The following is a 14,753-nucleotide window of genomic DNA, read 5'->3' as shown; positions in this document are numbered from 1 at the left end:
ATAGCAATAAAATAACTATATATTATGAAAAAACAGTGACTTTAATGACCATGATTGTGCCAAAGGTGTGTTCGCTTTAAAAAAAAGAAAGAAAAAAAAGTGGTGACCTGTTCTCTCTTTCCCCCCCCACTCCTCATTGTGTATATATAATCATGATATGTATGTATATATTGTATATGTATATGCTCTTAATCATAAGTTTAAAACATTTAAACATTTTAAAAGCTTTATTATTATTTATACGAGAGACTCACTCTTGTCCATTAACACAATACCTATCATACATTTTAAATCTATTCACTGTTGGGTGCTCACAACCACTCTGACAATCCATTCTGCTCTTTCACCACTCTCCAAGTAAAGAACCTAGTCCATACACCCTTACTAACCACACTCTTAGAAAACTTCCAAGTGTAATCCCTTGTTTTCCCCTCCTACTCCCCAATGTATTGCATCAATCTTATAGAATCCCTTTAGTTACTTATAAGTTTCTATCATATCCCCTCTCCTCTGCCTGTCAGCTGAACTCTGCAACCTACACACTTTCACTTTATCCTCATAGGGAACATTCTACAGACTTGTCGCTTTCACTCGTCCCTGAATCTTCTCCACCACCACCTCTAATCCAAAGGCAATGATTGTCCAGATCTGTGTGCAGTGGTCAGCATGTGGTCAAATCATAGCCTTATAAAGAGGGATAATAACCTCCCTATCTTTAGTAATCAATGTGCTCTTCAGCATCCAAGCAATCCTCTGAATAATCTTGCCAAACCTTGCAATATTCCCCCTTAATTTGTCTCTATCTACCATTACCCCCAGATCTTTAGCCACATCAATTTCCTGATATTAAGTGTGTAATATTTTCATCCCAAAGTGCATTACCTTCCATTTTACAACATTGAATTGACAACTATTATCCTTTGTCCACACAAATTTAAATAAATTTGCCAATTTATTTAAATTATCCTGTAAGATATCTGTCACCTTTATCAACTTCCTAGTTTTGCATCATCAGCAAACAACTGAATATCCTCCTTCAAATATTCTGCTATATCATTAGTATACAAATTAAAAAGTAGTGGTCCTAGTACAGAGCCCTGGGGAACTCCACTGATCACCCTCATTCACTATGATTCCACTCCACCATACACCACCCTTTGATCTGCCTATCAGCCACCCCTATCCATGACACCAGCATCATATCCATTCTCATTTGCTACAACTTATATAATAGTTTTCCGTGTGGTATTCTATCAAATGTCTTTGCAGTGTCCAGCATTATCATGGTGTAGCCATTTCCTTTATCCAATTCTGCTGTCACCTTATTATAAAATGGGAATAAATTACTGAGGCAGGACCTAACTTTTACAAAGCTATACTGTCACTCCTATATAGTAGTGGTCCTAGTACAGAGTCCTGGGGAACTCCACTAGTCACCCTCATTCGCTATGATTCCACTCCACCATACACCACCCTTTGATGTCTGCCTATCAGCCACCCCTATCCATGACACCAGCATCATATCCATTCTCATTTGCTACAACTTATATAATAGTTTTCCATGTGGTATTCTATCAAATGTCTTTGCAATGTCCAGCATTATCATGGTGTAGCCATTTCCTTTATCCAATTCTGCTGTCACCTTATTATAAAATGGGAATAAATTACTGAGGCAGGACCTAACTTTTACAAAGCTATGCTGTCACTCCTATATAGTGTCATATTCCTATCTACCCATTCCTGAATTTTGCTTGTAAAAAACTTTTCTAATACTTTAACCACCACTCCAGAGATACTAATTGGTCTGTAATTTGCTACTTCTGTCTTGGAGCCATCTTTATGTGATGGAACTATCTTTTAATAGTTCCATCTTTTGACTTCTTTAAAACCTTGCCAGAGCTGAGACTTAGAATAAACAACTTTGTCAGAGGCACTGCTAGTTCACATGTACACTATTGTAGTAAACAAGCTGACATATCATCCAGGCCCATGCCTGTATTTACATTGATATTTTTCAATATACTGAGTACCTTAAGTTCATCTGTCTCAATGCTTACATCAGTCTCTGTCACCTCAGTAACTGCAAAGTCACAATCTGGATGATATACACTTGCAAAGTGATCACTTAGTAACTGAACTATTTCTTCTGCTTCTGTCACTTTCCTGCCATCAACACTGAGTAAAGTTATCTTTCCATAGTCATTCTTTCTCTTACTTGCTACATAGTGAAAAAAAACTCTTTTGGAATTACTTTTGCTTGCATAGCTAATTTTCTCTCAAAATCTGATTTAGCCTTACCAGTTACTATTCTAGCTTGTACTTTATATTCCTCCCATAATGCTTTATTTTTTTGCAGCTCCTGCTTTGTGCTATCCAGAGCCATTCTTACACTTTTCCCAAGGCAGGCAGGGCCTTAGGCACTAGAGTTCTCCAGGGAGGGGACCCTCCCTCATTGTTTAATGCCCTTATAATTATCCTAATTTTTTTTTGGGGGGGGGGCTGCCAGCTAGAGCTTTGTGGTACCTGTGCATAAGTATGGCCCTGTTGCTACCTGTTCACTACCCATTCCCATTCCCTTTATCCTCCTGACCCCAGGTATACATTTTGATACTTTCTCATTCAAACAGTCCTTGAACACTTCCCATGCACTAATGACATTCTTTCCATGTAGTTTCTTATACCATGGCACTGCTCTAAGTTGCCTCCTAGGTTTGTCATAATCACCAACTTTGTACTTCCACATAAACCCTTCCTTGACTGAAATTTCCACATGTTGAACACCTTCCAGGACAAGTCTCCATGGTCACTTTCCCTGATTGGAGGTAGAGTTGCTACTGTAGTTATAGATAGAGCTTCTATCTATAACTGTATAAATTCCATTTCCATTTTGACATGTGTCCTTTCCTCCTTCCAATCTATATCACCATAGTTGAAGTTGCCTATGATAATTGCTCAGCCTATACTCATTGTGCTAATTTACTGATGCATGTCATCCACATCATCTTCTGGAGTTCCAGGTCTATAGCAACAATATATTCTGTCCTTTTGGCTTCTATCTCACACCAAACGGCCTCAAATGAATGATTTCCATCAGATCTACAGTCTTCCTTAACTTCTGTTACTTTCGGTTCCAATTCTTCAGCTAATATTAATAAAACTAATATAATAGGGCAGGAGGAAGGTGTCCTTTCGACACCCTCCTCCTGTCTTATTTCTTCTATCTTCTCTGAAAATACAATATCAGTTGCATTCTATCCATGTAACTACATCAGGTTTTGCTGATGCCAATAATTTTTTGCCAAGTTGAGCTGACCAATGCCAAAACCTCCTCTCCTTTATTTTTGATACTTTAGGCATTTGGTGTACAGAATTTCAACATTCCTTGGCCCACATTTACCCTTACATAATGTCATTACCTGCCCATTCATATTCAAGACCTGGGAAACTGCACCCATCTCTTTATAATCATTCCTGCTCTCATACTTATCTATTCCAGCTGTTTCCGCACAGTCATTCCTGCACTTACAATCATTTGTCTCAGAGATGGCTACACACATGGTTGGTTGCCCCCCCCCCCCTCCCCCCCCCAATATCTCTAGTTTCCCTGACTTTTCTCTTCCAACCTCTCACTAAACAACACTTTCTCCAAGCACCCATCTCCAGAACCTTTTAAGTGCAGTCCATCGGGCATGTACGGTTCCTAATGTCCATCATATTCATTCCACACTTCTATAAACTGCATACCATTCCTCCTGCACAATCTTCTTATTGACTCATTAGTAATCGTAGCTTGTCTTCTCAGTTCTGTCCTATCAAACCAAGGCAGTCAGACTCACGTTCTACTTTTTTACTCTTTATTTTTGCTTCTTCTAACAACTCCTTCATATTTTCTCTCATTGCATATTTCTCACCTTTTAAATCATTTGTGCCTGCCAAAACAATTAACTTAATCACTTCTGTCTTCAAACTTAAAGCTTCACTAACATTCTTTATCTTTGCATCTGAAAAGCATGCTTTTGTCATTTCTCATAAAGTATACCTCTTATCATTGAATCCCCATACAATACTATTTCTTTTCTCCCAGTTTCTTGTGCTTTTATGCTTTTCCCACTCACTCTTTCTTTTATTCTCTATCCTTCTGTATCACATGTCAATCATTTCTCCAGTTGCTCGAGCTCACGTTTTGTCCTGTGAAGGAATCTGCACAAGAGTGGAATTTCTTTCTGCACTGGCATCTCATCATCCATATTATTACTTTCAACCACTTCCTTCAAACTCTCATTCATATTTCATGCACTAGCATTCATTGCTTTTGCTACATACTCCGCAACACTTTTACTTTCACATTCTTTCACTCCCGACACAAACTTCTGACAAATATTCTCTCCATTCTCACATTCATGCCACAAACAATTCACTCTCGTTAACAAATACATTAAACACGCTACTTCACGCTAAATCCCACATGTTGATATCAAGTCAACATCGATGTCTTGGTCATCATTTTTTTCGTACACATCGATGTCACAAAGAATATATTTAAAAGAATATTGCTTAATAATAGTAAAGACTAAACAACATCATTTAACAAAACAGTCAAAAATAGACAAAATACCACCATCATATTTAACAATATTGCCAATATATACTAAAAAAATAATGACTCATCTGAGCAACACGTGTACAGCAACCGCTACTAAGGATGATGCTAGCACCCTCCCTTTATAAATTCTTCTTTTTATTTATTTTATAATTTTACAGTTTTTCGCATTTACAATTAATAATTAAACATATCTCTGTAATTATTATTATTATTATGAATTTATTCACATAATTGAAACAGTCAAAACAAGATATCATTCAGACAACAATTTGACTGGTGATACAATTTAATTCAGCTTCTATCCAAGAATCTAGAATAGTCTGTTAGATAGTGTCGTACGAGGGTGGTCTGAAAAGTCCTCGGCCTCGATCATAGATGATAAAACTATCAGCAAGATTTTTTTTTTCTAAGTTGGTACATCTGCCATAAGCACCCATGTGAAATTGCAAGTAATTCTATCAAGTAGTTTGTTTTAACAGCTGTCAGAAGCAAAAATGTTGTCTTTATCCTTTGAAATGGATGAAATTGAGTATCGTGTGGTTATAAAATTCTTTGCAAAAGAAGGTTTAATGCCAAAAGAAATTCATTCAAAGTTCATAAAAGTTTATGGTAACTCTTCTCCTTCATTTTCAACAATTAAGAAATGGGCTGCCGAGTTTAAACATGGCCATACCAGCCTTGAAGATGATCCCCATGAAGGACGTCCAAAAAGTGCAACAACACCAGAAATCATCGATCAGTGCATGATATGGTATTGGTTGAAGGCGAGACAAAGTGTGGGAAATTGCTGAGACTATTTCAAAAGAAATATAAGGATATATTTTGCATGAAGAATTGCAAATGAAAACGGTTTGCACAAGATGGGTACTGTGCTTGCTCACAACAGATCAAAAACGCACTCGCATGAAAATCTCAGAACAGTGCTTGGAGCGTTTTAACAAAATTAAAACTGATTTTGTGCATTGATTTATTACTATGGATGAGACTTGGATTCACCATTACACACCAGAATCCAAACAGCAGTCAAAACAGTGGACAGAAGCCAGTTGTTCAGCACCAAAGAAGACAAAGTCGGTTCCATCAGCAGGAAAAGTCGTGGCATCGGTGTTTTGGGATGCTGAAGGCATTTTGTTTATTAATTATCTTGAAAAGGGTAAAACTATAACCGGGGAATTTTATTCCCATCTTTTAACCAGACTAGATGAAAAAATTCGTGAGAAAAGACCTTTTTGCAGAAGAAAAAAATCATCTTTCATCAGGACAATGCACCTACCCACCAAGGTGTTTTGGCAATGGGAAACTTGAAGTAGAAAAAGCCATCAAAGGCTTCAAATGTGGAAAGGCAGCAGGAGTAGATGATATTCGACCAGAAATGCTGAAGTATGGTGGTATAAAAGTCTTACAGTGGCTGCACTGCATAGTTCAGAAAGCCTGGACAGAGGGACGAATTCCTGATGATTGGAGTAGAGCTCTAATAGTACCCATATAAAAAGGGAAATAAAATTGAATGTGAGAATTACAGAGGTATTTCTCTACTGAGTGTTCTTGGCAAGATCTATGCAAATATACTTCAGAAACTGTTGAGAAGAATTGTGGAAGAAAAGCTTGGTGAAGAACAAACTGGATTCAGTCCAAATAGAGGCTGTCAGGATCAGATCTTCACTTTACGACAAATAGTCGAGAAACCATGGGAATATAACAAAGATCTGTATTTAAGTTTTGTCGATCTGGAAACGGCATATGACAAGGTGCCAAGAGAGAAGCTATTCAATACGCTACAGTTATATGGTGTCAATGGGACATTATATTAAACAATACTTAGTCTGTATTTGAGTTGTAAGTTGGCAGTTAGAATTGAAGGATGTACACGAAGATGGTTTAATGTTAAATCTGGTGTGTGACAAGGATGTACAGGAAGTTGGTTTAATGTTAAATCTGGTGTGAGACAAGTATATACATTATCCCCTCTGTTATTCATTATCTATATGGATTGCATTATGAAGGAAAGTGGTATTAAACATTATATCAGAATTGGAGATGTTAATGTCAGCTCTTTGCTGTATGCGGACGATGTTATACTTCTAAATAAATCTGCTACAAGTTTGCAAGGTACCCTGACTAAATTGAATAACTGTTGTAATAGATATGGTATAAAGGTCAGCATTAAAAAGACAAAGACAATGAAAATAGGTAGAATTGTTGAAAATGTCAACTGTGTTCTGAACGAGGAACCTGTGGAACAAGTGAAACATTTCAGCTACTTAGGCACGATTTTTAGTGAAGATCGTAAATTAAATATGGAAATAGACAACAGAATCAACAAAGCTGGTATGGTAGGAAGTCAATTGAATAAATTCATATGGAATAAGAGAGAAATTGATCGGAACACTAAATTAGCTATACAAGATAGTGTTCAATCCAGTTTTAACTTATGGATCTGACAGCTGGGTCAGAAGTAAAACACTTGACCCAAGACTAGAGACCGAACATATGAGAGTCCTGAGAAAGATTAGAGGCGTGAACAGATGGCATCAATGGCAATATCATATTAAAAACGAGGATATTAGGAAAGAACTTGACATTGTCGGCATCCAGGAATGCATTAGAAGAGCATTCCTGGATGCCGACAATCTTAGGTGGTATGGTCACTTAAACAGAATGTGCGAGGAAAGATTAGCAAACCAAGTGTTCTCTGCCAGGTTGACAGGAAGACGACCCAGAGGAAGACCAAGATATAGGTGGATTGATACGGTACAATGTGCCTTAAAAAATAGAAATATAAGATCTGATAATGATAATATTGGAGTCTTGACAAGTAATAGACTGATTTGGAGGAAAATTGTAGATCGGAAGTTAATAATGATGTAAATTTTTCATGTAGTACTATCATATCCTGTACATTCCTTGAGGGTACATGTCAGGAATTTGACGATGATGATGAGGAGGATATTTTTCAAGTTTACATTTCCTGCAGCATGAAGAGATCTTTTTTACAATGAGGATACTCTGTTTTTTTTGCAATTCTCTTTAATAGAAACTGGCCACAGGTTTGAGGTATTATAGATAGCGTTGACCAACAGAGTCCATATATTTCAATATTCCTGTCTTTTAACAATAATACATCATATGCATTTGTGCACATATAATGACAAGTTTACCTGGATGGATTTGTTTTGATGGCATATGATGTATGTGACTAAAATTTATTGTGTTTTCTCAGTTTTTGGCTGTTAATAGTACTTGAAATAGTACTAAACTTTGAGTCATTTATTGTACATTCCTGAGATTAAAAAATAAAACTATTGTTAATATATGAATGCGTGACATCAGTTTTGCAGAATGATGGTATTCACTCATCCATCAAAGCACTTTTTTTTTATCTTGGAATTATTCACATACTTGTCTGATTACCATATACTCATCGTCACTTCTACTAAGTAAGACCTAAATCAGCAGTCATAATGTTTGATTAATTGTCATGAATAGTCATAAATTAAATATTTATTGCTATTATGGGTGTGCTGTAATTAAGTTTCAGAGCTTAATATTTTGAAACAATATTTACGTGCATTTTTTTGTTATTTGTAATATTAGAGCTAGAACATTTAGAAGTGCCAAAAGCACCACAGAGAAAAGGAAGAAAATTGAAGAAAGCTGAAGATATTTATAAGTACAGTACTTCTGGTATGTTTAATATACACTGCTACATTTGATTTTATTCAGGAAATTTTTAAAGATATCTCAAGAGCAGGGACGATGACTGAAGGCTGCTCCTTCAGCCATCATCCCTTCTGCTATATGAATCCATATGCTATGAAGATCTGCATGTTCTTAAAAGAGAGAGAGAGAATCGTGTGTGCATGCGTGTGCGGTCATGGTGGAATGATAGTAGGAATTTGTAATGGGTTGGTGTTTTTAATTTTGGTGTTCAAGCATACACATTAATGACTCATAATGATATTTTTTAGGAAGGCAGTGACAACATAGATGATATATATCTAAAATGATTTAATTACTATTTCCTATATTTTGTTGAAGTCAAATTGGCATCTTCAGGGGATAGTACATAAGTAGAGATATGTGCATGCAAGCAGGAGCCGCATGAATAAGAATGAGGTGAAGAACCAGAGCAATTTCTAAAGTGCTAAATTGCACTATCTGGTGTGCTTGATTGAACTCTTGCCATTAGGCTATTGGTTTTTGGATGAGTGTTCCCCAGATTTGAGATTGTTTTAATATATCCAAATGTTTTTTTAGGACAGTGGCAGATTCAAGTGACAGTCTTTCATACTAGTATTTTTCTTCTGTGAAACATTGTAACCTTCCAGTAGATTATTGATGAGAATCCAGTGTATGATTTGTTAGTACCAAGTGACTATTTAGCAGTAGTACCACCAGATGTCCTGCAACTGTAATCTGTCTTTGCAGGGCACTTAGTGGATACTAGGCAAATCTAGGGCTATATGGGATGGTAATGGATTTTCCTACTGGCTTGAGGCTGAAAACAAATGATGTCAGAAAGGCTCATTTCCAGAAACTAATAGGCATGATTATAATAGCTAATATTGCGAGGTGGAAGAGATTAGAGTTCCACCATCTTATCTTTCTCCTGCACATTATAGATCACAGGTTGAAGACCTTTGGTCATGCAGAAGAACTTTGGTTTTCCCTGCAACAGACTCTACTGTGTATAACTACAGGGAAGAAAATGCTGAAAATGGGAACTGTAGAACGAACTCCAATAACATCGATTATGAAGATGATGTCCCAAAGCCATCAGGATGGTCATCATTGGATCAAGTTCATCTAAAAGCCTCAAATAGGCCTGTATGAATAGCTACTTGGAATGTTAGAACATTACCAAATTGGTAAATTTGACAGTCTAATAGAAGAGATGCATAATATGAAAATATGAATGTAAGCATAAATGGGAGTTATGAGACAAGATCGACAGAAAATGGAAAAGTTGAAAGGGATAAATAACTTTATATTTATCTATTAAATATAAAGTTATCTATCCCTTTTCTATCAATCCATTTTTCACCATGACTGCAACACTTCTTGTGTTGCAGTCATGGTGAAAAAAGGAGTTTTCAAAAGTATTCTTGGATATTGGCTTGTAAGTGACAGAATCATATTAATCAAACTTGCAGAAAACCTTTTGACATTGGTATTCTCCAGGTGTATGCTCCTACTGACAGCCATTGTGATGCAGAGGTTGAAGAGTTTTGTGGTCTAAAATGTTATAAAACAAATGAAGAAAGGTGATTGTTATGGAAGACTTAAATGTAATAGCTGGATCCACAGGAAGAAAAGTGTACCCAGTAATTGGTAACTTTGGACTTAGTGACATGAATGACAGAGGTGAGGTTGAGTTTTATGATTGAAATGATCTGATAATAGCAAATATCTTCTTTCAACAACCAAAAAGAAGACTATATACCTGAGAAGGCCCAGCTGGTAAAATCAGAAACTGAATTATATAATATTTAGAAAAAGAGTTCAAAATAGTATTGTGCAAATAAAAATGTAACCAGGATTCCAGATATAGACTCAGACCACATTCTAATTGTTTCAAAATTAAGACTAAAAGACACTAAGAGTAGAAATTAAGAACCTCATCTTGATTTTTTACTAAAGAATGACTCAATTAAAATAAGTATACTACAAAAATTAAAGATTGTTTTGAACAGATTAGAGAGGTCATTTACAACAATGAATAGAAACTGATAACAAACTGAAGAGAGAAAAAGAATGAAAAAGTTTCAAAAGATAGTTAAAGATTCTGCCTAGGACTCTATTCCCAAGAAGACTTAACATAGAAGAAAACTGTGAATGAACGAAAGTATTTTAAACCTGTTTGTCAAAAGAAAAACAAGAAAAAAAAATAAACCAGAATATAAATCTTTAAACAATATAATAAGGAGAGAGGCTAAAGAAACGTGGCTTATAATATAATATCTAGCTATCTCTCCCTTCAATCTGATTCAGACGGGTTGGGTCTCCTCCTAACGAGGAGTCACAGCGAAATAATGCAGCCAGCACGCCAACTCCTCTGCTGCATCCCTATTGGAAGTATTCATGACTGTAGTCCATGTGTGTTCACGGGGCCGATTTGCCTGCTTACGGGATGAAAAAAACCCAGCTAAACTGGGGGGAAAACTCTACTGCCCGTGCCCAAGACCAACTAACTTGGCTATGGCTGAGGAGGATCCTTGAGCTCCTCACGTCTCCAATGGGAATTGAACCTAGGACACTCCTTCCCCAGGCATATGGTTGTGAAGTGCACAGCCACTAGGCTAACCACATGGACGGCTTATAATAAGTGCAAGGAAATGAAAGATCTAGTAGTAAAAAAACAGACTTGAGAGGTATGCCAAAAAATAAAAGAAATTACTAGAAAATGAATGATCAACAGAATTTTTTGGTCATGAGCAATGATGGTTAAAAAGAAAAAGTGGATTTAATACTTTTCAGAGATGAGTAGAGACACTAAGAAATAATACCACAGTTTAATAATCTTGAAAATGGTCCTTAAATACTAAAAGAAGAAATATTAAGAGCTGTAGAGCAAATGAAGATAGGTAAGCACCATGTCAAGATGATATTAATTTAAAAATATTAAGACTAAAGAAAATTAAATACAAAAGTTTAGGAAACAGTTTAACCATATTTATGAAAGTAGATATGTTTCTAATGGGCTCAGAAATTCTATCTTTATAGGCATCCTGAAAAAGGATGCGAGCAGTTGAAATTAAAGATCACAGACCAATAAGCCTAATGAGCTATATAATAAAATTACTATTATGAATTTTATTGGAAAGAATAAAATCAAAAACAGCAAATGAAATAAAGGATGTCCAAATAGATTTGTGAGAAACAGAGGAGGAAGAGAATGTATTTTCAATATAAGAATGATACCAGAAGAAACTTGGAAATGTTTATCCAATTTATAGATTATCATAAAGCATTTGATAGTGTTTACCATAGGAAATTAATAGACAAATTAATAAAGAAAATAATGGACAGCATTGACATAAGATTGATATCCTATTGGAACCAAACTGCAAACATAAAACTCAACAGTGAATTGCCAGAAACTTTTGACAGCTTTGCCAAAATTTCACTATAGAGATTGAACAGAAGAGGACAGTGCACAAATTCTTACCTAACATATTTTTGTGTGTGGGGGGGGGCAGCAAGAATGTGTGCATTCTCCTCTTCTGTTCAATCTCTATAGTGAAGAAATTTTGGAAAGTAAGGAAGAACTGGAGGGAGTAAAAGCTTCCTTTTTACTCTCTCCAGTATAAATATAAATAATCTTCAATATGCAGATGATACTGTATTGATTGATGACTTGCAGAAGTTAGAACACATAAATGCACATAGTAAAAATATAGCCCTACATTAAATTAAAAAAACAACTAAAGTTATGATAGTAAGCTGAGAAAATTTTACCCCAAAGTTAAAAATTAAAGTAGAAAACAAATTATAGAACAAGTCAAATGTTGCACTTATTTAGGACACTTAATTCCAGAGGGAGGGAGGGGGGGGAGATTAGGAGAAGAAGAGAAATTGCATCAAATCAGTTATCTTTCCAGTTAAAATTCCGCCACGTGTGAGCACCTGCTATGCCTACCATGCGAAGCAAAGATGGAGGCAACAAAAACCAATGACGAAAGAGCACTTTGTCTTGCCAGCGCAGTGCTGTCGATCACTGACAGACCCAATGATAATACAAAATTAATGTCAACGATAAAAAAATGGGTATATTGTGTGATTTCTGTTGCCACTGATTACGTGCTTCTTCACAAAAATAGATGAATCGATACACCAGCTATTTATCAACTTCAAACAGCCCTTTTTCTGCACTCCTGAATTTAGGTGAATGAATTGAAAACCTTAAACATCACCTTGACACTATGAACAAAATTTTATCCTCCAAAATCCGAGTGCTGGAAACTAAGCTTGAACTTAGTTTCCAGCTAAGAATGCAACTTCAGTTCTGGAAATATCGTCAAGTGCCATTGTTTCGAACCCATAAATAAAAGAAAGGACAAAATGATCTTTCCACTGCTTGTAAAAGTGACTTGTGACATGCCGACAAGCACATCTAAATTAATAACAGTGATTAACAACAAGTTCAAGGACACTTCTCCCAATCATGCATATGTGCTTGAGCAGACCTAGCATTTGCCCAGAAAGAACAAAGTCGTCATCTTCAAAAACAATTAGAACAAAAAATGCCAAAATGGATAAAACAATTGGATCATAGACTCAAATATATGTCCCACTGAACCTTGCATATCCACTAACATCTGTGGCCTCAACTCCATCCTTAATAGTGTCCACTACCATCTTCAGTCTACCAAACCCTACCTAATCTTTATGGCAGAAACTCAATCTCATCTCTCCCCCAACACTATTCATCTCGACCTTCCAAACTACACACGCTTTAATCAGCTCTGACATACATTGTCAGAGAGCACCCAACTTTCACCTTCTGTGGTTGAAAACATCTCTTCCCCAATCAGTCAAATTCATTTGCTGTCTATTTTGCTCCCCTAATGCCACCAATCACTCTGAGCTCTTTAGTTTCCTCTCTAAAAATTGATTTTCTCCAGTCCCACTTCCCAACAGCAAAATCCTCCTCTTAGAAGATTTAACTGTCTAACCACAGATGCGAGACCATCTGTTGGCAATGTGCCAAGAAGAGTCAATTCATATTGAAGGGGAGAAAAGAATAAAGCGATGTGCGAATTTGTCACCAACGTGCAAAAGCATGCGTTTCATATGTAAAATTTTTCAACTGTTGTACAATAAAATAGTTACTTTAAAAACTAGAATTTTCATAAAACAAAAGCTAATTTTCTGATGTTTAATCAATAAACATTCATCCCACAAAATGCATTGTTAACCTATTATCAGAATGTATTTGTCTTCTTCTGCCATGCACAGAAGTGTCGAGGGGGGGGGGTCTCTCATCTGTGGTCGCACAATAATGTCTGCAGCACCAACAAGCTTCCCTCCTTAGTTGTACAGATCTTGCAGGCAGAGATGCTGAAACATTTGCCATCACTAACTACCCTTACACAACTTGTTCTCATGCCAACTAGATATCAAACCACTCCCCAAACACCCTAGATCTCTTCCTCACCAATGACCCTTCCAAATACACAGTGACTGTAGTGGGCCCCATAGGTAATTCTGTCCAGTTCTTATTTCTCACAAAAAAAGAACCATTTTCTCCCAGTATTATTTTTGACAACACCCAAATATTCGGAGAAGATGAGATTTATCTGCTTGTAATTACCCTGTCAACACTCTCCTGGCATAAACACATCTCAACCATTGCATCCTCAGCCTCTAAAAAAACTAGGATTTCTCATTCACTCAAGACATTACTTCACCTCTGAACAGCTATTAACCTTATACAAATCGCAAATCTTCCTATGTATGGAATACTGTTCTCACATTTGGAGTGGAGGCCCCTTAAGAGCTCCCTCAAAATGCTTGACTCAGTACAGTGGGAGAACAATTAGACTTATTAATGACCCATCTCTTACCAACTCACTCCTCCCACTTTTGCACAGATGTTTGGTTTTTGCATTTTGTGTATTCTATAAATATTTCCATGCCAAATGTTCATCTGAAATAGCATCAATAATTCTCCCACTTAGTACTAAGCCTGTTGGAATACATGTGCAGCTGCTGCTGCTCAACATTCCTTCATATATCACCTTGAAACCCATAGAACAAGTTTTTTTTCCCTCCTCCTTCATCCCGACTACTGGCATATTGTGTTTCCCAAGGAATACAATATACAGTGTTTTAAATCAAATGTAAACAAGTTCCTCCTTTCCCAACCCACTACCCATATACAGTATTAATGTACTATAAGTTGATCAACCAACCTCTCTTGTATGGGCTCAACATTTAAAAAAAAAAAAAAAAAAAAAAAAAAGCCTTATCCTTGCTCTGAAGGAGAAGTGGACCAGTTTGCCTCAAGAACATCTGAATCATTGGTGCTAAGCATAGTACGACATTGTGAGAGCTGCATCGCAGTTCAGGACGGACATGTTCCATACTGAAATGTTTCTCCACATAGTTTTCTGTAAGCATTGTACATTAATTCCTTAACTACATCCTT

At 36.4% G+C, this 14,753-nt stretch overlaps 1 protein-coding gene across 1 annotated transcript in view; it reads left to right on the top strand.

Annotated features, from left to right (window-relative positions):
- Positions 1-14,753, top strand: part of LOC150099138 (tyrosine-protein phosphatase non-receptor type 13-like) — a 470,034-nt gene that overhangs the window by 360,538 nt on the left and 94,743 nt on the right. Inside the window, exon 26 of the mRNA XM_090403679.1 lies at positions 8,198-8,287. Coding sequence (XP_090259805.1) covers positions 8,198-8,287 — 90 coding nt within the window. The remainder of the gene's footprint in view (positions 1-8,197; positions 8,288-14,753) is intronic.

This window comes from Typopeltis vanoorti, chromosome 14 (assembly GCF_054136105.1).
Source record: "Typopeltis vanoorti isolate ZY-2024b chromosome 14, IOZ_Tvanoo_1.0, whole genome shotgun sequence".
NCBI lineage: Eukaryota > Metazoa > Arthropoda > Arachnida > Uropygi > Thelyphonidae > Typopeltis > Typopeltis vanoorti.
The sequence above is the reverse complement of the archived record's forward strand: the minus strand, read 5'-3'. Positions and strand labels throughout refer to the sequence as shown.